A 24,517-nucleotide genomic window follows, 5' to 3' on the forward strand; every position below is an offset into this window, starting at 1 on the left:
AATGGTTTGTTGGCTAGTGTCAAGCCACTAAATTTGACTATTCAAGCCATCCTAATAAATAAATAAAAAAATAAAAAATAAAAAGAAGAAGAAGAAGGTACTCGACTGCACTAAGCTCGAGTACTATAAAGAGATACTCGATTTAAGTAATATCAAGTACCACATTATTTTTTTAATTACACAAATTTTAAATTAGCAGTGTCACGTTGGCAACTTACTAGGAACTCGAGTTCACAGAACTCGAGTACTATTTAGAACTCGATTTTGTGGAACTCAAGTACTAAAAAAGTGGTAAATTGCTAAATATTTCCGAAACAGTGCTAGTTTGTCACAAATTTTACCAAAACGTGATATTTGACCATTTTCACCCACTGAAGTTACCTCTCAACTTTGGGATTGCACTCCTTCAACACTCCTATACTACTCTCCTTCGATAGTAACATTGTTCAATAATATTTTTGTAAATATTTAGAAAAGTATGAGACCTACTTGAGTAGACCTAACATTAGCTACAACTCTCTCTCCCTCTCTCACTCTAACCAAGAACTTTCTCTCTCCTCTAATAAATATTAATAAAATAATTGTAGCGTGCGTTTGGGAGAGAATTATTATGCGTTTGCGTTTTTGGCTGGGTTCCACAACACTGTTCATGACCCAGCCAAAAACTCAGAAAAACACAAATAAGCGACACTATTCACAACCCACAACACTATTTATCATTAAAAATTATTTTGCTACAGTATTTTCAATAATAAGTTTTCAGTTTTTTGAAAAATAAGCGATACTTAAATAGACCCGTAATGTCAAAAAGTCACCACTTTAAAAAAAAAAAAAAAAATACATACACATACCACACACACAATATAATTTTAAAATATGTTATTTGAAACATGTTACCAAACTTATTTTTTGCATTATGAGTACTTTAAACACATGTTTTCATAACACTTTTTAAACCACAATTTTCACATCATATTGAACAACAATACTCAAAATCTGCTTCCAAACATCCCTCAGATGCTCCCAATCCAGCTGAAATCCTGAAATTAACCACAACGAAACTCAGTACTAAGACATAGCTCAGTAAACAAATAAAGTCTTAACGTGGGAAAAGCAAATAAATATTGAAAAAAGATAAAGTCATTTACATTCAATCTTATAAAAAACATAGTTGGAAAAGGAAAAAGGAAAAGTAGAAAAATAAAAAAGTCATTTTCCATTATACTGGTACACAATAGACAATGGAGAGGAAAATAGGTAGTCATCCCATGTATTTAATCCAGGTCCTCCTAAATCCAACCTCCCCAAAGCAGAGAGAAAATGAAGAGGAAGAAGAGGAAGGAAAATGACGCGAATACTCTTCCATTATAACATTCATGACTACTACTGGTACCCTTCTTTTTCTTTTCTTTTTTTTTTTTTTTTTTTTCGTTTGCTACAATCTAATCTTCTTCTTCTTTTTTTTCTTTTTTCTTTTTTCTTTTAATTTATAAAATCTTGTTCTTGTTTGGCATACAACTTGTCAATTTAACAAACTCAACTAATTACATTATTATTATTGTTATATACAAAATGGATGAGTAAAGATAACTAAAATGCGATGTGTTCAATTTCCTAGAATGTCATATTTACTAATTTAATTGATAATAAATAACATTTTTTTTTCTATATGATGATTAAAAATTTACCTCTTATAAACTACTATGTAATGGGGATATAATAAAAAATAAATAAAAAATAAACAAACTACATTTTTCCATTCTTCCTCTCTTCTTTCTTTTCAATGAAACAAATGAAATTCATATTAGTTTCCAACCTTTCACTATTCTATCCTCCCAACCAAACACATGATGGAAATCTTAAATCATTTCCATTTCCTAACCTTTTTATACTCACAATTTTCTATCCTCTCAATAAAATAAATAAATAAAAAATAAAAACTCAAAGTTCTAGGTGGCCAAACGAACATGTGCAATAATGGAGAACATGGGCAATGCACAAACAAAGGTACCAGGCTCACTAAATTAACATTTAATCATTTCCAAATAGACAATTCAAAGTTTATTGTATGTGGGGAAGTAGGGGAGTGATTTTTTTTTTTTTAATTACTTTTATTGGCTGACTTGTTATCCCCCCTTGGTCAACATGCTTGCTTGGGGTACATGAATCAAAGAGATGGCTCAAGTTAACAAGAAAATTTTATATGCCCTGGTCTCACTGACATGCAGTTTGATCTAATAACCTATGTTTACAGGATTCATCTTTACTCTAATAAATTATTGTTTATATATATTTACGAGCTATAAAGATTAGAGTTAACCCTGTATGTGCTTTACAATAATATTTGTACCTCTTGAATCATTATCTATATAATACACAATAAACTCATATTCCTTAACAAAAATAAATATATAAATCACATCAAACATATATATATATATATATATATATAATTCCAAAATGGCAAAACTTAAGTACAATATTTAGGTATTGTTCCTTAGAATCTCATCTTAAAATTCAACCATGTGGCAGTACTTAACAAAAAATACACTTCCATAATTCCAAATTTGTACAGTACCTAGATGTTGTTTTTTAGATTTCTCTCTTAAAATTCAGTCATGCAACAGTACTTAACTAAAAATACACTTTTATCGCATGAGAAAAAAATCACATAGTTGAATTTTAAGAGAGGAGGTTCCCAACCTCATAGGTGTCATCATTGGGTAGTACCCAGAGATGTGTTTCAATGTCTTGTCCAGTCTTCCAGTTGAATCAGCACCCCACTGTCCAGGCTTGAACATTTTATTTAGCTTTTTCCAAACTAGGTTGCGCATTTCTCCTACCTGTTTATTTTCTCCATCTACTTCACAATGCTGATAACTCACATATTTAGAAGACAAAACACTACCCAATTTCACCAAAGCTGATGGAATTATTTCTCCTACCTGTTTATTTTCTCCATCTACTTCACAATGCTGATAACTCACATATTTAGAAGACAAAACACTACCCAATTTCACCAAAGCTGATGGAATTCCTTTAGTGTAACTTACTATAGCGTTTGTAATTTCCCTACTATATTGATGAGGCTCATTTCTTTTAAAAGCATGCCAACTAAAGAGTTGAACAGCTTCAATTGGATCCATCGCCTTTATCTCACAGGTAAAATGTACTTTATGTCTACGTAGCAAACTTTCTTTCCGTGTTGTGATAATGATTCTGCTTCCAGGACCAAACCAATTACATCTCCTTGCTAGTTTTTCTAACTGCAGTCCATTATCGACATCATCAAGAAGTAAAAGAACCCTTTTAGAGGAAAGAACACCCTCCATCACTTTAGCTCCTTCCTCCGCGTTGTACACCGGGACATCCGTTTCTCCCAAGATTTCAGAAAGAATAGCTTTTTGTACTTCGACTATTTGATAATTTTCTTTTGCCCCGTGTTTGATGCCCTCTGCAAGGCTTTTATATTCAAAATCAGATTTATGATCGTGGTAAACCTTTTTGGCCAGGATTGTCTTTCCGATTCCCTGAACCCCATAGATCCCTATCATCTGAACCTCTTCTGAATTGATATCAGAAAACGAAAAAGATTCAATCTTGCTGAGGTGAGTATCAATTCCAACCACGCAATCAGGAATTTCTATGTCCGGTGCAGGCTTTACTTCAACCATAATGTGTCTAACAATTTCTTTGATCACTTTTGATTGACTCCTGCCAATATTAAGTTATTAACTCATTAAAATTACATACGAAGATGAACTCGAGTCATCATTTTAGAATTTAGATTTGTGAATTAAAGCCATATAGATGAAGTCCACTGTAAATATTTCATTTTAGTAATAACTACCATTATGTTTAACCAAAAAAAAAAACCATTAGTACTGTTAAAAATTGGGCAGGACCATGCCCAACCCCTGACCATGAAGTGTCCCCTGTCCACATGCGTCATGTACTTGAATTCAAATGAAAGTATGAAACATTATATCTAATAAGAGTTATTTCATATATATTCTAATATAAAAAAATAAATTTAAAAGAAAAAGTTATTATAAGTGGGAGCAATACTGGAATAAACATCCTAAAATTAGGCCTCCCATTACTGAGTTTATTCTTCAACGTTAAATGCAGACAAAGGAGACAATAAACTAAGATTCTCTCTGTGGGATTTAATTAGCTTAATTAGTAAAATCTTTTATCATTGAATAAGAGATTTAAGGTTAAAACCCTACTGGTGTCTTAGCCTGACGATAAAAAAAATTTATAAGAAAAAAAAAAAAAAAACACTAAGATTCTCTCTCTAAAATATTACTAACCGTAAAAGACCCAACAAAAAACCCTGTTATTTTGAGAACCCAGTTATTTTGACTTAAGTAAACTAATTATTTTAAAATTTAAACACTGGTATCAGAGCCTCTAGGATTTGTTTTAGCTGTGAAATTGTTATGCCATTATTATTAATGAAATGGAATAATTATAAAGCATCATATAGTCATTTATGATGCTGCTAGTCATGTTGAAGCTAAGCTTGCATCTGTGCTAAGGTATAAAGTCGATATTTGAAAGCCTGCAAGATCAAGTATTCAATTCTGAATCGTATGCTATGCTATAAATGGGGGATGAATGCTTCAGTGCGTTGAAGGGTGGGACTTGAGTTGTGCTTTGTAAAATATCTGGATAGTCTCAGCTGATTCTCTATAGGTTGAGGGTGGGTCTTGTTTTGCTGCATGTAACATTTTGGATTTGCTGTGCTACGGCTCTGTTTTCTGCAGGTGTTGTACTTGGTTGAGTGCAATTAGCTGCTAGGTGTTGTATTGTTATTTGTATTCTATTCTTTGTTAATGAAATGATTGGTTCTTAAAATAATAATTGTTTGTATTCTATTCTTTGTTAATGAAATGACTGTTTCTAAAAATTGTTATTATTATTATTATTATTATTATTATAAAGCATGTTTTGTGTTGAAGTTGAGGTATTTCTAAATTTTTGGATTTTTATGTACAAGCATATGTTAAAGCATGTCTTAAAAATTGCAAAATTTACATGAAAATGATGCATAGGATCTCAAATCTATATGGTTGATTTTTCGTGACTTGTAGAAGGAGAAAGTCAGAACTTTAACTTACTTTGTTTAAAATAAGACCAAATTATTTGACTTGTTTTTTACATGTAAAATGTCATTCTTAGAGTCCGTTTGATTGAAGGGGTGAAAAAGTGGAATGATAAAAAATTGTAGAATGATGGAAAAGATTTTAATTTATCTCTTTTTTGTTTGGTTGGGAGTGGAAAAGTAGAACAACGGAAAAAGTGAGTTTACATAAATTTACTCATATACCTTTATTAAAAAATGTTGTCCAATTAAAAAAAAAAAAAAGTGACAAACAACCAAAAAAAATAAGCAATCACCCAAATTTATTAAAATAATAATAATCATGTCCAAAAAAAAAATCACTAAAAAAAAAAAAAAAAACTAAACAAAACAAAGCATTGTCATGCCCACGGCCCCAAGAAATCAAAAGAAAAAACAAAAACAAAAATAGAAGAAGAAGGAAGAGGCAACGTCCAAAAAAAAAAAAAAAAAAAAAAAAGGCAACATATTGGACGAAGCCCTTGTGTAAGTGCATATGGGCTTTTTCGTCATTTACCCATTAGATTTCTCCATCCAATTTTCTCTCCATTTTGAAGTGAAACCTTTTTGGTGGGCCTGGAGAGAAAACACCCGGGCCACTCAATCATTTTTCCCTCTCCCCTTTCCAACCAAACACTCTTCAAAAAGTTTTCATTCCTCATTTTCTCTCATTTTTTCCCATCCTCCCTAAAATTCACTCCACCAAACACATCCTTAGTGACTAAAAATTACATGGTTAGAAGAAGGATTCATAAGCCTTAAAATGATATATCAAATGGGCTTAAAATGATAAAGATATGGCTAATAAAAAATTGGAGCTCGAAATCAGGTAGAAATAGAGTACAAGGATAGAGTTTTCCTTTGAATCTGTTTGCTAAAAAGTTCCTCTAATTTATTACATGACGATTTTAAAAATTATAGATTTTAATTTGTATAATCTGATTGACAAATTTCCCTAATTTTGCCCATAGTTTAAGTAGAAAATTTTGAAACAATTATTAGTATTTCATTTTCTAATTTTTAAATAATCTTGCATGATAATTAAACCTTAAAAAGGGGATAATTATTTATGTGTTTTTATGATTATGGTTGTGCTAAGTATGATTAAATGCATTAACATATATATTAAAGGAAAACCTTATTTTTCATAAATAACAAATACAATAAGGATTTCTAACTTCTAACGGCAAATTTTGCAATTCTTATTTCTTTTATAACTAAAACAATTAGACTAATGATTTATACCTCGTATTTCTCTCATACTATGTACTTCAAAAATATCAATACGTATGTGTGTGTGTGTGTGTGTGTGGGGGGGGGGGGGGGGGGGGGGGGGGGGGGGGTGTTGAAGGCATACAAGTAGTTACCGGTTTGCTATAGTCCATCCATTCAAGTTGGCCACTTGTGTTAGAGCTGTTCTCCATCTCTGCACCTTTTCTACTTTGAATTTCTGTTCATGCTTAGCCAACGCTTTTCCAAAATTCTCCTTTTGATGTCGTACTTCAGATGGATCCACATCCAAAAAAATGGGTTTAATAATATGATCCCTTGAATTCATACACTCGACAATCTTTTCAAGTTCATTCAGACACCAAGTAGAAAATGCATAATTTTTTGAGAACACAACGAGTGATAATTTTGACTCTTCAATGGCTTTAGCAAGTGTTGGAGCAATTTCTATCCCCTTCTTCAGGTTTGACTCATCCATGAAGATGCGAATACCTCTTTTCTTCATACTATCGAATAAATGTCCCGTAAAATTATTACGAGTATCTTCACCTCTAAAACTCAAGAAAACATCGTATGTGTGAGAAGCTGTCGCCATGGTAGCTCGATCGATAGTATGCTAAAAACCAAGCCCTCCCCCTGAAGTATGCACCTATTTTTTTCTCATGAAGAGGAAACTTTTATCAACAAAAGCAACAAATACAACTAAGAAACAATCTTCCCATGTATAATGAACATGACTCTCTCTCTCTCTCTCTATATATATATATATATAATATGTCTATAACATTTTTACAACAAATCTTAAGTGACAGGTTGTTACTGGTTATTATTATTAGGACAAAAAAGTAATCTTAGAGTGCGTTTGGGAAGCGCATTTTGCGCTTCCCAGACGCACGTTTACGTTTCACAATTTTTTTTTTTTTTTTTGGTCAAGCCATAACTTTTTGACTTTTCTTGTGTGAACAGTGCTTTTATGCACTGTTCATGGGTCCCACAAAATACACTTTTCAACAACTTTTTTATTAAAAATGGGTCCCACGATACTATTTAAAAATTATTTTGCTACATTGTTTTTCAGTTTTCAGCTGTATCCAAACGGACCCTTAGTGTTAATTTCAAATTTGAACCAATAACAACTAACCACCTGTGATTTGTTGTAAAAATGTTGTAGACGTAGCATCTCATATATATATATATATATATATAAGCAATCATGTGAGTCTGAAGTGGGTGGTCCCATAAGTCCATAACTCTTGTAAAAGAATTTCCTCATTAATTCCTCGGAGAATAAACCTACAATTCATGAACATGCAATCCCTGCAAATATGATTTAGTTGGTCCAATTAAAATTTGCAAGTCGATTAAAAAATCCAAGTCAATTTATTTCCTTCCCTTAATAAATTAGCTCCCGTCCTGGTTAAAAGAGTAATTTTATCAGTCAATTGCTGGGTATGCTCCCAATATTTTCATTTTTCAATCCCTAACATTAAAATCCTCGAAATGAATATTAATTAATGAATATTTAATAACTCCTGGTAAGCAATACTACTAATTAATACAGATTACAAAATATTTTGGCATGCTTAAGGCCGTTAGTCAGTAGACTATTTTGGCATGCTTAAGTGATTATCAAAAAAAGAATATTTTACTATTTGGAAAAAATTATTTTTGCCAACTTATTTTACTATTCAACTTATTTTTGCTACTATTCAAGAATCCTACTGCACTTTTAGATACTATTCATGGATTTTACTATACTATTTCAGTTAACTTTTACCTTTATTTACAGTACTTTCAGCAAAAAGTTTTCAATTTTAGCAAAATAAGCGGATCTCCAACGGACCCTAAGTGTATGTTTGGCAAAAATTATTTTTGATTTTTGCCAACTTATTTTACTATTCAACTTATTTTTGCTACTATTTGAGTTTACTGCACTTTTTGGTACTATTTATGGATCTCACTGTATTATTTCAGCTAATTTTTACCTTTATCTACAATACTTTCAGAATAAAATTTTCAGTTTCAGCAAAATAAGCAAATTCCAAACTGAAAAAGCCAGTGGATTGCTTTGACCAAATATGTACTGGTGTGTGTACCGTTTGAAGATTTTCATTATAATAAAATTATATATTTCTTTGTATATTTGTGTATATAAATTAAACAATAGCTAATTAAAAGAACTAAAAAAAAAAAAAAAAAAAAATCATATTGCTCCATTTGTTAGAACATTAACGTTTTCTAAAAAATGAATAATTTTTCAAAATGAATTTGAAAAAAATTATATTATTTTCCTATGTTAAGTAGAGATCTTAAAATTGAGATAGAGTTATCGTTAATAATTTCCATATTGTCTCCTAATTTTCTTTATTTAGCGTGACATAATAATGTAAAACAACCTCTAAAAAATAAATAAATTTTTTTATAGGGCTTTTTTTTTGGGTAAGTTTTTTTATAGGGTTTTTTGTTAAATGAAATAATTTTCCTTTGACATTTTTTTTTCTATGTTACCAAATGTTGGCAAATAAAAAATATATATTATTTTCATAAAGGTTTTCTTTCAAAATAAAGAGAGCGTTACATTGGGGAGATTCTCAAAAAAAAAAAAACCAAAGAAGATTAAGATTGGGGAAGGAGGACAAAATTATACAGGCCTAATCCAACCTATCGAGGGAAGTGAATGCACTAGGGTTTTCAGGAGCTAATAATATGTGGGATGATGAGGGGAAGACTACAGAAAGACAATACAACCATAATATATACTAGGATTAATTCTCTTAGAATGGGATACATATGGGAAAATTAAAATGGCTAGAGAAATTTGGGGTGCTATGCTATGGAGGATCTTCATAGATAATCAAAGTATAGCATACGTGTAAGAGGGTAGCAGTTGTCCGCGCATGTACATGACAAGGTGCAAATATCTATCTCAGTTCTCAGAGATGAGAGATCAAATCTCATGGACATGTACCACCCATGATCCAACTATATACAATTATACATGCATCAATATTGCCAATCTTAACTTCTAATCCTACTATAAGTAAATACCTTTTAGCTCCTAAAATGATGATCTGCAGATTTGAGATAGCTAAATCACATGCCAGGCAAAAACACTAAACGACTCAGAAGTCCACTACTCTTATAATACCAACTAATTTGGGGTAAGATCCACAAGTCCCTTTGCATATAATTGAAAGGGTAAAATCTGTTACACACACTGTTTCATAACTGAAAATGTGAGTTTAACTCATGTTTTCAGTTATGAAAACATACGATGTAACAACCACCACCCTAATTGGAATATGCAACATGCATCTTTTTCCACTATTCTATTCTATCTAAATTCACCACCTCTGTTTAGCAGAAGTAGTGAAATACCAAAATTCATAGAGTAAAGAAAAAAGGGAGAAGTAGGTAGAAAAGGATCAATATCCCTAGTTTAAATGTAATTCAAAACTAAAAATTGTTCCATTTAGAAGATTGCCAAGATAATGCAATTGTTCCCATGTCTATGACATTTAAGGATTGCTATAAAATTTAATGGAGATACAGAAAATGATGACAATTTCTCCCACTAGATGCCATTTTGATCAGGTACTCCAGTTAGAGCTTGCTGTAAAATTCAATGAAAAGTGTTAAGTCATAATCTTGGGAAACAAACTAGAAAAAGGAGGTGGAGATAAGGGTGATTGATCACCTGAAAGCATGACAAGGTGTATTGCACATCGCTTTCAGAAATTTGGTGGTGGAGGACGATCCTGACTCTGAAACAGCAAATATACCAGCATCATTTTTTTGTCTATATGCACCTTATCTTCAAAATTAATTTTCATATTGCTTAATGAATAAAAACATTGACCGCTAAATGGTAAAACTATATCATTAACAATGTGCCATTTGAACTTCTGCATTCAGAATTCTAGCCTTCCTGTAAAATCCTACTTCTATTGCCTGAGTCCTGACTCTCAGTGCTTGAGAGCAGAACAGTTTTCCAATCTCTAACACAAACAAATTCAAACAAAAATTTGTGAAGCTTTTTAGTGTGCAAGATTGTCTACAGCAGAACAAACTTCTACTCAAAATAGGGAGCAAACTTTTTTAGCAGCTTTTAGAGGAAATTGACATGCATTGTTGCTGATCTTGGCTGGGTTTTAGGGGCTTTTGGCCAGTTTTCTCTCTAGTTTGTCAAATTCCTTAGTCCTACCTCTATTTCCTCTATAAAAAGAAAAATAAATGAAAAAAAAAAAAAAAAAAACCATGTAGATTCAACCGAAGAAAAATAAGGCTGCATGGTATTAGATCTGGATTCAACCAAGAAATGATACATATTCTTGGAATACAATCTAGCTGAGAAATTTTACATCTTTATATTAAAATAAATATACAGTAAAACAAAATTTTCAGGATCTTTACAAAAGTCATATTATCAAAATTATGTAACTAGAAGAAAATGTGAAATTGACATAAACAGAGTATTGAAAGTGATTATAAAATTTGAAATTGACATAAATTTTTGGCTGACATATGGAAACTTGAAGCTTCATTAAGAATTTTTTAAGGTAAAAACCATAAAGTGATGCCCTTCAACACATTTGACTTTTTGCAAAACAGTCAAATAAAGGGTTGGGTTGCATTCATGCAAAATAAATAAAAATAAACTTTGTTTGTACAAAATAAAATAAATAAAAATCAAGAAGAAACCAACAAAAACTAAGCTTTCTTAGAGCAAACACGCACATGGCACAGTTCCTTTTGCATATCAGGACACACACAATCAATAACAGTGAAAATACCCCCTGTAATTTGGTCTTATGACAATTTAATCAACAAACTTTCAATTACTACAATAGACCCCATAAGGTTTGAACTAAAATGAAATCATTAAGGTTTTGTCTAAAATATTCATCTTTCCGCACATGTGGGGCATGTGACACCTTCATGATTTTAATTTAAGCCATACTTTAGGAGGTCAAAATATGACAATTGAAAAGCTTGTGGAATTAAATCAGGATAGGACCAAATCATAAAGAGGAAAATTTTAATTGGTGCAAAATGTTATTTAAACAAAACCTAATAATTTCATTTTAATCCAAACTTTATGGGGCCAAATGTAAAAATTGGAAGTATGCAGAATAAATTTGTATCAGTGAAAGGTTCAAACCACATGGAAGTAAATTGTTATTTTCCCAATAAATATGCATACACATGCTTTCTTCTTTTGTTGAAGCTATTTGTAGAAAAAATAAATCCAATTGTTTTGCCTATTAAGGAACAAGCAAAGAAAAACTAATCATAAAAGAGTTCATGGATCTAAGCTTCTTTGTGTGAGGTAAAAACAGACCTTGATGGGCCCTCTGACATCACAAGTATACCACGTTGTTGCAAGTACTTGCTTAGTGATTCTGCTGTATGCTTTGAGCTCTCTTCTATATCAAAATAGAACTGGTCGTGCATCAAAAAAAATATATTTAAGTACTTGTTCAGAGTATATACATTAAGATCAAGAAAAGGACTAGTATGAAATATAACAAATGAAACAAATCTGCAGTGTAACTGACTAGGTAACTTTAATTGCTCTATATATCCATTATATTAACCCAACACCCCATACAAGAAAGATGAGAGAGATAGCATGTGTAGGACAATAAGTCCTCCAAAAGAGCTACATTGGTTCAAGTATGAGCCAGTTGGCAAGAATCCTGTGCAAATTTGTATTCAAACCTTGCCTGAAGTATAAATTCATGTGTGTCCAAATTTTAATCTATTCTTTTCTCAGGCTAAAATACACAAAGCTTTTATAACAAATAAAGATGAAACAGGTAAGACAACTTTCTTAACCTATTTGCTACTTGGTCCAGAAATTTCCCAATCTTTATTTATTTGTTTTTGCTAACTAGAATCTCCAAGTTTGTATATAACATAGCAAAACACCAAATTTGGTAAGAGATACTCACAATATTGGTCTCTACTGAAGCAGCATCCACTCTTATTCCTTTAATTTTATTCAATCCTTCTGGGGAAAAAAAGAAAACATGTTTCCAGTGATTGCACTGAGGGAGAAATCGAATTAAAAAGCTGTTTGAGAGAAGGCAATAATTGGTCTTTCCATCAAGGATAATGTCATATGAATCAAACACACTAGAATACCTACCTGCTAGAACCTTAGCATTCTTGTGATCACCCTCTAGCTTTCCAACATTCTCTTGTACTGCTACAATAGCAGCAGCGCAAAGAATTCCAACCTGTCTCATCCCACCACCTAAGGTTTTCCTGAGTATTTTAGCCTAAAAGGTAGAAAAAGAAGAGTTTGTTGATTAATCTTCTAATTATTGTAAAAGGAGCTGTCGACTTTCCAAACTGCATAATTTTTATCAGTACCTTGGCAATAAAACTATTGGAACCAACAATAACAGATCCAACTGGAGCACCCAGACCTTTCGATAGACATATCTGGTTCACAAATTTGACAACAGAAAAGAAAGTAAAGACATTGCTATGCTAGGTCCCTCCAAATCAAATTATCCATCTAAATGTGTTCAGAAAATGATGAATTTCAGAATTACGTTGCAAACTAATATTAACTAAATAATAAGCAAAATTACCAAAATTTGCATAGTAAGGAGGGCTAAGAATGCCTACCGAAGCTGAGTCAGCAGCTTGCAACAGCCTATGAACAGGAATTCCTAGAGCCTGACAGATCAATCAGTTAAAACAATTAAAATTCAACAAAGAAAGACAAAATTAGCTTCAAAAACAGATATGGAACCAAAATCACTTATAACAATTAAAAAAAAAAAAGTTAACAGATTTATTATTTCAATTCCCTCCAGATATGTTTTCAGAACTTCGTCTACATATGTGTTTACTTAAAACGTAAAATTGAAATTCTCACAAGGACTAATGAAATGAGCCCTGTTATGGCATGGCTAGTCCAAACTCACACTTGGTCTTCTCATTCAATATTGCAAGGCAGAAAATACAGACTTGTACATATTTTTTAGTTGACTTGATAGAACGGTTTTCAACTAGTCAGGATTGGTCATATATATAAAGACTTAAACTACTGTAGATGAGAAGGGTAGAATTTGCTGTAGAATGATTAACAATTATACATATGGTATTTCTCATTATGATATTTAAAGACAAGTTATGAGGAAAAAAAAAAAAGTATACTACATGTTTTAGTGCAGACAAAAACTCATCAAGATTTGCCAGAATACTATGTCTCAGCTTGCTTTGAGGTTTTGGTTTTATTACTTTCCACTTGTAACCAAGAAAGAAAGAAACTTGTGCAACATTTAGTTTGCAAAAATGTTCAAGGATGAGGTAAAACATAGGAAGGTATACAGAGACAGAGTATTATAAGGTAATTGGCCACTTCATGCTACAAGATGGCTTGCATAGGGCTTTCTACAACATTATTTCACTGAAAAACTGCTAATGCAATTATGATGCTAAACATTGAGATACTAAGACTAGCACATTTCTGTTTGCATATGCTTGACAATGGCACGACAAGTTCAGTTAGCCATTCATTTGAGAAAAATGAAAATTGCTAGTAATAATTATTGGACTGCTCTCTCTAATGAGGAATCACACGGTTTCCATCAGAGCTTAAAATTTGTATTTGAAAAGGTCAAATTCTCCAAACTATGTTTCCAAGTAGATGTACATCAATAATTATTTTATTATATGCCTTTTTGGCAATATTGCATCTTGTGCTTCACTTGACATTTTAGAAGCTCCAAAGTGATGTCATGTCTTATGCTGGTAACGACATATAATGCCAAAGAAATAATTCTATGGGGTGTGTCTTCTATAATTGCAAACGTTTTTCAATCAACTTTCCTGAAGTCTACTTATTCAAGTTACCTCTCAACATTGAGAATGCACTCATTCAAGAAGTTTCCTATACTAGTCTGCTTTGATATCAAGACAACTTCCTAGTAGCAAATTTCAACTGGAGCTAATATAAACATATTGCTTCTGTGGTGCCTAAATCTACACCCCATAAAACATGGCCAATTTGCAATTTGTTGTGATGGAAAGATACACTCCAATAATGCTTACATTTCATAACTATAGGGATGAATTTACCTTAACGTCCATATGGGTGATTGGAAATGTACCACACAATAATATATAATGATCAAATAAACTTATTAAAAACTTTTACTCACAACTGATGCATTGAAAATGCGGGCCCCATCAATATGAAGCTTCAAACCATGCTTCTTAGCTAGCTCACCAACTTGATCCGTATATTCTACAGACAAACATTTACCTCCAGAACTGCATTTAATAGAGATACCACTAATAAGACATTACAATCAAGGAAAAAACACAGTAATGGCTCAATGAATTGAAAAGGGTGCGTGTGTGTATGTAACCTTCAAGAAACATTCCATGAAAAAAATCCTAAACCTCAACAAAATAACAGATAAATTTAATAACAATAAGCATTATACTTAAAATACACTAACAATGTGTTGCCTAAAACTAATGCTACTGCTTAAATTTTCCAGTAAATGCCATACTGTGCCAAGTGTAGTTTGAGGTGCCATGCATCAAGGATGTTTAACAAATTGTGACACCACAATATAGCTTTCAAGTAGTAATAATATAAAACTTTTTTCTGTCTCCATCCCATCCCATCAAACCTCAAAAAAGGGTTGGGAGTGAATGTTACTCCAAAATATGAGTCTCATTCTTTCTCAAACAAAAACAAATTTGGCACTAATTTCAAAACATAATCAAATTCAATGTCTTTTAAAACTTGTTGATTTTTCTCGTCTAACTCAGTTATTGACCCAATCCAACCACAAAATGGGATGTCATAATTTCACCACAAATCCTAATAGTGGCAATGAAACAGGAAAAATGTTATTCAAGCCCAATCTTTTTCTATCCCAATACTACACATAAGTCTTCAATGTTATCAAAAAAAATTTATATTAAGAGCAGACAAATAAGATCTCAAGTCCATAATCAGGATCCATTCAAAGACAACTTCTCAAGGAGAGATAGGCTATTGCAGATAGATTGGAGCCTCCTTGGACAGTGAAATGAATATGAATAAAATTAAGAAGAATGTAAAATTAACAGAGGGAATATTCCCTTTCTCTTTTTATTTTGTTGGCCACTTTAAGAAGGGAACATGTCATCTATACATGAAAATTGAAGAAGCCTCCAAAAAAAAAAATGTCACATTAGAGAATAAAATGATAACTGAAAAATAGAATTGCAAGGTATTATCTACAACCAGAAAGAGAAAGCCAGATAATTCTTCCCTAACTCTGCAAATGCAGGACAATTTAAGTATGCCTCTCAAGCTCAGGAAAAGTTTACTTTCCAACTGAATGAGCACTCAGCTCCCCTATAATTGGAGTATTAAAAAAATAATAATAATAAAAAATAAATAAAATAAAACATATATTTTCAGAATTTTGGTGATCATTAAAGAATAACCAATCAATTAAAAATAAAATTTTTGAACCCCACATGCTAATTGAGGCAGCCATGAGGAAAGTTGTTAAAGAATTACGTGCAACAGCCAAATATAAATCCTTTTCACAGTCCAACAGAATGAATTAGTACAATAAAATAACCAGCTTTGATAGAACACAGAGTTGGGATCTACCAATATATACGTAGAGCCATCAGATAATAGAAAGTGAATATGGTCTTATTATCCACAACAAGATAAAAGTAATTCTTTCAGGAATTATAATAATCCTTACTTTGCATGTGTATTTTCCAAGCAGATAAGCCTTGTAATGGGGTACACAAGTGCCCCTCCAGGATCTCTAATGGCAGCTTCAATCAAATCAATATCCATTGTTCCATCTTCATTGTTCTTCACAGTCCTCGGATGTACACCTCCAATTGTTGAAATGCCACCATTCTCATAGATATGTATATGGGAATTGTTTCCAAGAACTACTTCACTCCCTCTAATGTCACAATGTACAAGCACACTAATGAGGTTACCCATTGTGCCTGAGGGAACAAATAAGGCTGCCTCCTTGCCTGTGATCCTTGCCATTTCTGTTTCTAAGCGTAAAGCAGTCGGGTCATGGCACAAAACATCATCATCAACATCAGCAGTTGCCATAGCAGCCCGCATTGTTTCAGTTGGTTTGGTGACTGTGTCAGACCGGAGATCCACAGTTCTAGTAACCATTTTTGCTTGAACTAATCCACAGAAAAATAAATTAAAAAGAAATGAATAAGTAAATAATAAACAAGAAATCAAATAATTCATACACCATATTCACGATAACAATGCATCAATTTTTTTTTTTTTTTTTAAATCACTTAATCTCAATAGCTTTGAATATATTGATGCTTACAGGTTTGTTTTTCTGCAACCATTTTTGGATAATATCCACCAAAATTTGAATAAAATAGATAAAAATATAAATCTCATATGTAATTGTTGGCTAGATAACACTAGAGAGACACCTATTAACTAATCAATATAATACCCAAAATCTTAAGCCGAAGGGTTTGGGCCCGGTTATGTTATATTAATTCCCCGACTCCTTCACTTTTTCTCCATGTGGGACTTACACTCACACATGTATACCCAACAGGAATCAAAGAACAGTTTTCATAAGATTCTGAATGCAACAGATGTGCCAAGATAAACGGAATTAAGCTAGGCTATAACCATTTTGACCCTCAACTTGTCCTAGTCACTAGTTTTACGTGGGAGTTGAGTTGCTATGGTCAAGGCTAAAACAGCACAGTAAGGGTTTTATTAGTAATTTTCCTGTCTGAATGGCTAAACCTATCAGCCAAAGAGGTAAACCACGCCAATTCGTCTTGAACTAGTCTTGAGGAAGGAATTCAAGAAGTCATCTCTCATGTCCAATATAACATTAAGAGACAGAGACAGAGGATATTTGCTCATACCTTTACAAACTCTTCTTCTTCTTCTTCTCTGTCTTTAACTTGATTTTACCAAATGTTCCTGCAGAATTGAAAAAATTGTGAAACATTTTAACAGAAACAAGCAATATGATGGTATATGTACACAAATTATACGAAAACCCCATAAATTATATGTGAAAACTAAAGCTGGAGACAGGAAAAACAGACTTTTAAAGAAGCTCCCAGAAGATAGACATGCAAAGGCAAAAGCTATTTTACCACTGAAAGTTACTCAAGAATTTCTGTACAATTTTCCAACTTTCAAAGAAAAAAAAAATGCCCAGTAATTTTTTCCTTTTTGGAAGGATAAATCCCGAGAATTTCAAACAAAAGATACTACTTTCACCAATCAAAATAAACACCTTAATTATTTTCTCAAACTTTACAGGGTTTATGAGTCTGTGATACCTGTGAAAATCACAACGACTAGGAGCTAGGAACTTTGAAAATAGTTGAAAAAAATTCCTAATTATCTAACCTTAGCACCACTCAAAACATATACATAGAGACACACAGATATGGCTGAGTGTGGGTACTATATTTGTATGTATCCGCGTCAAATTGCGTACTTTTGCACTGAAATCAAAGCAGGTCTTCCATAAGTCTATGAAGTGACAAAGGTGGCGTTTGGTACCGACATCTAAAAACTGAAAATATATATTTGAAAATTTGTGTAAGTAAAGAGGTATGTAAAAATATGTGTAATATTGTTTAAAAACTAAAAATGTGTATTTTAAAAATTGAAAATATGTTTTTGAAAATATGTGTAAAAATATGTATAAGTAAAAAAATATGTAAAAATATACGTAATATTATTTAAAAACTAAAAATATCTGGTCGAGGAAGTATACCAAACGGAGCCAAAATCACCCATAAAAGCTAAGAATAGACAAAAATCACAAGAACTTGAACCAGCGGTTCTAAATCCAGCATGACAATTGCAAAATGACAACAATAGACAATGCATGCATGAGATGCAATTGGTGGATTTGTGAATTTTTTTTTTTTAGACAAATTAAATCTTAACCACACGTTAGTTTTACAATTCCATCAAACTCATTCTCATCACGTAACCATCATTATGTATTTTTACTCATATATTGCAATGCCCTGCAATACTTTCTTGCCATTCAAACCAGTAATAATAATAAATCAGATGGGGTTTATGATATATTTACGTAAACACTAACAATTATATCTTAACCCCACATCCTACACAATTCCCTATCAAACTTATTTTCATCACCTAACCATCTTTTTTGTATTTTTACTTGAATTGTAATCTCGTGCACTACGTCGGTTCTTGCCATTCAAATCAATGATTGTAAAATTAATAATAAATCAACAACTACACAACACACTGGGTTTTATTATTTCTTTATGTAAACACTAACAATTACTATATATTAACCCCACATCCTATAGTCTCCCATCAAACTTAATTTCCATCACCTAAACATCATTTTGTATTTTTCCTTGTATTGCAATGTTGTGCAATACTCTCTAGCAGTTCTAACCAACAATAATAGTAATAAAAAATAAAAATAAAATAAAAATCATTAAATATACACATAAATAACATGATTCGGCAAATTTTATACATCCATAAGAACGAGGAAAAAGTTTCAGTTTTAGAGAGATAGAAATGGACACATGCTCTCTCAAATAATCCAAAATTCAAATACTGTCAGAACTCTCTCACACACAAATAGTCAAAACTTAGAAAAAAATTTCTTTTTTCCTTCAGAAAAGAGAGGTTCAGAATTCAGATCCTACCATGACTTGAAAGTTGAAACCCTCACAACTAGTTTTTTTTTTAATGGAAACCTAGTATTTTTTTTTTCTTTGAGAAACACCACCCTAGTATTTTTTTTTTGAAACTACATATGCTACATTTTTTTTTTTGGGCCAAGTGTTATAGCTTCCTAATTATCACAAAAGAAAAGAAGACCGGATATATATTGGCATTTGGCAGAAACAAACTTCATTTTTGTTTAAAAGATAATTTCAACTTATAATTATTCTTTATCAGTTGAGCTAATTAAAACCATAACTAAATTGTATCCACAAAAACCAACCAGCGTATTCAAATGGTGTCATCGTCCAAAATATAAGAGAAATGTTATATTCATAATATTTTTACAACAAATTCTAAATGAGAAGTTATTATTAATTATTAAGGATGGACAAAAAAATAATATAAGTGATAAATTCAAAGTAGAACTAATAAAAATTCATTACCTATGATTTATGGTAAAATTATTACTTACGTAACACTTCTAAAAAAAAATAGAATAAACCTTTAAATCCGCACAAACCTCATCCATACAATTTAGGATGGTATAGCATAGCTGTAAAGCAAAAGCCAACTTTGGCTTTTGCTTCTCTTCTGTTTTGTTTTTTTTTTAATTTTTTGGTCGTTTCCCTTTTCTTTTTATTTTACTATTACCTGTTTTGTACTTTCCGTTTAATCAGCCATTTTTTTTTTGGAAAAAAAAAAAAAATATATATATATATATATATATATATATAAAACCAAAAAAGTTCCCATCAAAAAAAAAAAAAAAAAAAAACCAAAAAAGTTTTTTTTTTTTTTTTTTTTTTCTCACTTTGAATGGAACTTTTCTGGCGGCCTTAATTTTTCCGGAAGAAAAATTGCGTTTGGCTTTCCCATTTTGTGGGAATCAAGGACGAATTAGGTGAGATGGGACCCATATAAATACTTTTATAGGTCAAAACCACTAGTTTTGTAGCCTATCACTGTTAAGAAAGAACGAGACAAAATACAATCTCACATGATAATTGTGTACCACGATCTTTAGCACGCATTTTTCTATAGTTTTTTTATGTCGCAAATTATAATTAGTTGTTCCACATTTTTACACAAATCATCCCTTCTATTATGTCACTCACAATCAGTTATATATGATAGTTATAGGAAAAGTTGTTGCCCTAGAATTATTGTTAAATTTAATTGTTTTTAAAAAAAGATAACATTAATTGTGTTTTATTTGTTAATGCAACCAAGTATTTAAATTTAATTGAAAAATCTAATGTACTATACTGAAGTTACTGTATCGTTCTCTTAAAAAAAAAGTTACTGTATCGAGATTTTACCTCTTTTTGAAAATCACATCATTCATGTTTCTTTTTTTAATTTTGTTATGTATACTTTAACGATTTTTTTTTTGAGAAAGTATGTATACTTAACGAGATAGTCATAAAGTGTGGGTAGGGGACACTATTACTAGATGTAAATGAAAATGAGAAATGCTATAACTACAACATTTTTATAATATTTTCACAAAAAATCTTAAGTGATAGGTTGTTATTCGTTATTATGGGTGGGCAAAAAAGTAATCTAAGTTGTGGATTCAAATTAGAATTAATAACAACTTACCACCTATGATTTATTGTGAAAATATTATGAACGTAGCACTTCTCAATGAAAATTCACACAAATATTAGACTAAATTAGAACTTGAAAGTTGAAATCGAATTGGAGGGAATGTATTACACACAAGTAGTAGATAACTTTATTCTAAAATTTTAATAAAAAGAAAAAAAAAAGGTGCTAGATTCAGTTTCTCTATTTATTTTAAAAAATGATATTGTTCATATGATTTCTTAATATTGTGATGTTTGAAGTGTTATATGGACAGTAATGCCCTCAATGACATTACTATAGTTCTTAAATATTTTGGTTAGAGGCTTTTAAAGTTTAAACTAGAATCTAGTTTTGGAAAGAGCTTCAAATAGACAAGAGGGATAAGAACAAAAAAAATTCAAATTAGATGAATAAAGTAAACTTCAATTCTTTGGAAGAAATGTTAGATAGCTTATTAGGCACTCAGTTATGGTATCACACCAAAGGTGTGGAGATATTATACCATGAGTAATGGCATTTGGCTTAGTCACAACTCACAATGTGAAATTTTTTTGGGCAAATTATAAATTACCCACATGTGATTTGGCGAAAAATTAAGTTGTCTATTTCTGATTTGAAATTTGACACTTTACCCACCTGAGATTAGCTTAGTTAGAGTTTCATAACCCAACTCTATTAAAAACAAGGCTAAATATGTAATTTTGCTCCATTTTTATGTTTTTCTCCTCCAAAAACACGATAAACTTAAAAATACAAGATCAAATAAAATAAAAAATAATCTAGCTGAACACTTGTATCATGAGATTTCAAACCACAGGTAAGTAACTTAAATTTCGATCAAACATCAAGTAAGTAAAGTGTCAAATTTCAAATCACATGTAAATAACTTAAATTTCAGCCAAACTACAAAGGAGTAAATTGTAATTTGTTCTCTCTTTTTTTCCCCTATTTAAAAGGTAAACAATTTTGGTATTTTGGTTTTTTCATATTTATGACCTTAGGATTCTACCTACATCAATGCGGATAACATGGTGACAAAGGCATGAATACACTTAAATACATATAGTTATTAGGTACAACCCTAACGAGTAACCACACCACATGAGAAGACTAATATTAATGGCATCTATAAGATATAAGAAAATTTACGTACCTGCAAGAAGTAAGCACCATATAAAACATGAAAGGCACTGGAAGTCTGCAACTTTTGGGAGAAAGAGAAGGTGAGAAGGCTTTTTATGCAGGTTTGAATGGTGAGTTACGCTGATCCAGAAGCACCAAGAAATGTTCCTTTTGGCCTCTGCTTAGTTGGGATGGTTATCCAGAAATATATTTTTAATATGCACTTAGTTTGGGGTGTGAAACATTCCTTCTTGTTATAAAAAACAAGTGGGTGTAACAATTTCTTCCTTATTGATGACCATTAGGTCTTTGACACATAAGAGAATGTGTTTGATTTTGTTTCCTTTCTACTTTCTAGGCCAGGACAAATAACAAAATGTTAATTATAGCACACCTGCACTAATGGATGAACCATTTCTTGTCTTGTTTCTGACACGGCCAACAGATCATGGTTTAAACAACTTTAATTTTCAATTGGCCCCCAAAACCATTGATTTTAACAACATGGTCTTTTCTTTTTTCATGGATACTTATTTACTTTTTTTCCTTTGTAGCCTTTGGTGGCTAACAATGCTCAATGTGACATCACCTAGTACATAAGAAAAGTTGGAGGTTCAATGATTGTTGTGTTAGTATTAAATTAAGAGCAAGGAAAAGCATTGAAATTTAAGGAGTAATTGCTATGTTTGTTATTTTCTTAGGGAGTTTAAGTTATTAGAATCTTGAAGTTGAGTGACCATCAGTTATCACTTTTAAACTGCTGAAAACTTAACAAGGCTACGGAAACCATACAGCAAAACTGATACTAGATTACTTCTTTTTTTTCAGCAAAAAAAAAAAAAAAAATTGAAAGAATCTTGTGACTCAAAAAAAAGTAGATTGGTAGTTTTCAAAATCTTTTCCACTCACAATTCATTATGTTTTTAAGTGCCTCAGGGCAGGTAGGGACCGTGGCTACAGCAGAATGATGCAGTGAAATGGATTATGAAATAAGAGTCAACAATACGACTCTACTCCGATCTATGGGTTATCGAGCCATGATCAAGACGAAAAGAAGGGGATAAAAGGGTGCTACAGCAACTCTCGATGAAAACCTACAAGTTTTATTATAATAATCAATGGGATAATACAAAACTTTGTCTTCCTAAGGTCTCTTTACACCTTTTTATTGTAGAAATCCACCTACCGTAAACTTGGAGAACAAGAATAACAATAATGATAAAGATAAACATGGAAATGAAATAAATTTGAAGATCCTAAATCAAATTCAAAATCACCTAAGATTCCTAAATCAACTAATATACTAATAAGGGAAATAATAAAAGGAAGTGATTTGCTGGTTTCCAACTTTTGGATTCTGACTTCCACTGAAGATAGACAATATCTTTTCAATTGTTGTTGGATCCCAATCCATCCTAGGATTCTAGGAGAATTACCACAGAATGCTCTAAACATCCAGGATAATTATTAAGTACTTTCGGAGTATCATAAATGCATACTTCATTTTCTCACATAATTGTGGGTTCCTCTAATTAAATTTATGGTGGGACTTATAATTCATATGAGATGGAAAAGTATGTATTTATGGTACTCCCGGAGTATTCAATAATTTTCCAAACTCAAAACATCAATATTAATGGTTCTTCCACTAGACTCGTCTTGATTGACAAATTAGCTTTAATCAAAGAACGTAATTTTCTAGAGACGTTGGCTTGCTTTCTCTTTGATTTCTGCCATGGATTGCCATCATCTCGTTGATTCTTGTTGATTTTTAAATCTCCAAGATTGTTGCCACCGTCTTCCTCATTAAATGTCCCTACATCATTAAGGTTAATCAAGTTCTCAAGATCCATTTTGGTTTCAGTTAGTTCAGTTTATAAAAATTTTTGTCATTGAATAAGAGATTTGGAGTTTGAACTTTACCTATATCAAAAACAAATTGATCTCATAGCCTGATAAAAAACAATCATTATGAAGTGAATACCATAGAGTCAAATTCTATCATATGAAAAAAAAAAAAAAATTTCTCAATATCTATCACAATTAATTGATACCCCTAGATTGTTTCAGAACTATATTATTATTTGTCATATACGTAGCAAACAGTGAGTGAGGTTATATGCCTATATTCAGGAGCTTTCTATCCACTTGAAGCTCCTGATTGTTCTTGTGCAATGAGATGGGTCTCTACAATGCCTTCATCATTTATATTCCTCAAGATTTTAGCATTTTATAAACAAGCTTGGTCCGACTCCCTTCTCTCTAAGAATCCTCCAACTCTCTCCCATTGTTTGGAAGTTTAGAGAGAGAGAGAGGTGAGTAGAGGGTAAGGAGATGAGAGGAAATGAGAGGAGAAGTGAATGATTAATCATTCCTCTTGTTTGGAACTTGTGAAATCTAAGCAAGGGAGAAAGGGAATAGATCTCTCCCTTCAAAAAAATATTTTGATATAAGATAGAAATTCTACTCTAACCTAATCTAAGTGTATATATATGTAAAGTTCCCTCATAAAGACTTGAACCCAGCCCTTACCTCCCTCCCCCCCCCCCCCCGCCCCGCCCCACCTCATAAGAGTTCTGTACTTGTAAAGTAATCATCACACTAAGGGTGCGTGGTGGTAAATGTTTCAAAAATTAAAGAGCCGAGGAGAGAAGAGGGGAGGGGAATTTCATATATATTAACAATTATCACCTTATTTTATTAATTTTAAAAGA

General features: G+C 31.7%; 2 protein-coding genes across 6 annotated transcripts; both read right to left on the reverse strand.

Moving 5' to 3' along the window:
- Positions 1–970: 970 nt before the first annotated feature.
- On the reverse strand, positions 971–6,953 carry LOC126719431 (disease resistance protein RPV1-like). Its single transcript, XM_050421981.1, has 3 exons — positions 6,496–6,953; positions 2,704–3,714; positions 971–1,040 (listed from the first exon to the last, which is right to left on the reverse strand). The coding sequence occupies exons 1-3, from the start codon at positions 6,951–6,953 to the stop codon at positions 971–973; spliced, it is 1,539 nt and encodes a 512-aa protein (XP_050277938.1).
- Positions 6,954–9,769: 2,816 nt separating this feature from the next.
- LOC126717566 (low-specificity L-threonine aldolase 1) lies at positions 9,770–21,998 on the reverse strand. Of its 5 annotated transcripts, none has more exons than XM_050419376.1 (12): positions 21,835–21,977; positions 17,863–17,940; positions 17,276–17,333; positions 16,099–16,552; positions 14,539–14,650; positions 12,998–13,048; positions 12,737–12,808; positions 12,510–12,642; positions 12,313–12,371; positions 11,700–11,800; positions 10,056–10,122; positions 9,770–9,971 (listed from the first exon to the last, which is right to left on the reverse strand). In XM_050419376.1, the coding sequence occupies exons 4-12, from the start codon at positions 16,539–16,541 to the stop codon at positions 9,933–9,935; spliced, it is 1,077 nt and encodes a 358-aa protein (XP_050275333.1). In that variant the 5' UTR covers positions 16,542–16,552; positions 17,276–17,333; positions 17,863–17,940; positions 21,835–21,977; the 3' UTR covers positions 9,770–9,932. The 5 variants fall into 5 exon arrangements, with proteins under 5 accessions (XP_050275333.1, XP_050275330.1, XP_050275332.1 ...); XM_050419373.1 differs by having other exon boundaries at positions 17,808–17,940; XM_050419375.1 differs by having other exon boundaries at positions 17,772–17,940.
- Between the last annotated feature and the right edge of the window lie 2,519 nt (positions 21,999–24,517).

Source organism: Quercus robur, chromosome 3 (assembly GCF_932294415.1).
Source record: "Quercus robur chromosome 3, dhQueRobu3.1, whole genome shotgun sequence".
NCBI classification, from domain to species: domain Eukaryota; kingdom Viridiplantae; phylum Streptophyta; class Magnoliopsida; order Fagales; family Fagaceae; genus Quercus; species Quercus robur.

Bases quoted from the DNA above. Each gene is read 5' to 3' on its own strand.
- LOC126719431 (XM_050421981.1), bottom strand. From the start codon at position 6,953: ATGGCGACAGCTTCTCACACATACGATGTTTTCTTGAGTTTTAGAGGT. The intron at 3,715-6,495 runs GTAACTACTTGT...TAATATTGGCAG, and splicing joins GGATGGACTATAGCAAACCG to GAGTCAATCAAAAGTGATCA. The intron at 1,041-2,703 runs GTTGGGAACCTC...GGTTAATTTCAG, and splicing joins CCAATGATGACACCTATGAG to GATTTCAGCTGGATTGGGAG.
- LOC126717566 (XM_050419374.1), bottom strand. From the start codon at position 16,541: ATGGTTACTAGAACTGTGGATCTCCGGTCTGACACAGTCACCAAACCA. The intron at 14,651-16,098 runs GTAAGGATTATT...TATTAAATGCAG, and splicing joins TTGGAAAATACACATGCAAA to TTCTGGAGGTAAATGTTTGT. The intron at 13,049-14,538 runs GTGAGTAAAAGT...TTGATCTGTCAG, and splicing joins GCATTTTCAATGCATCAGTT to GCTCTAGGAATTCCTGTTCA.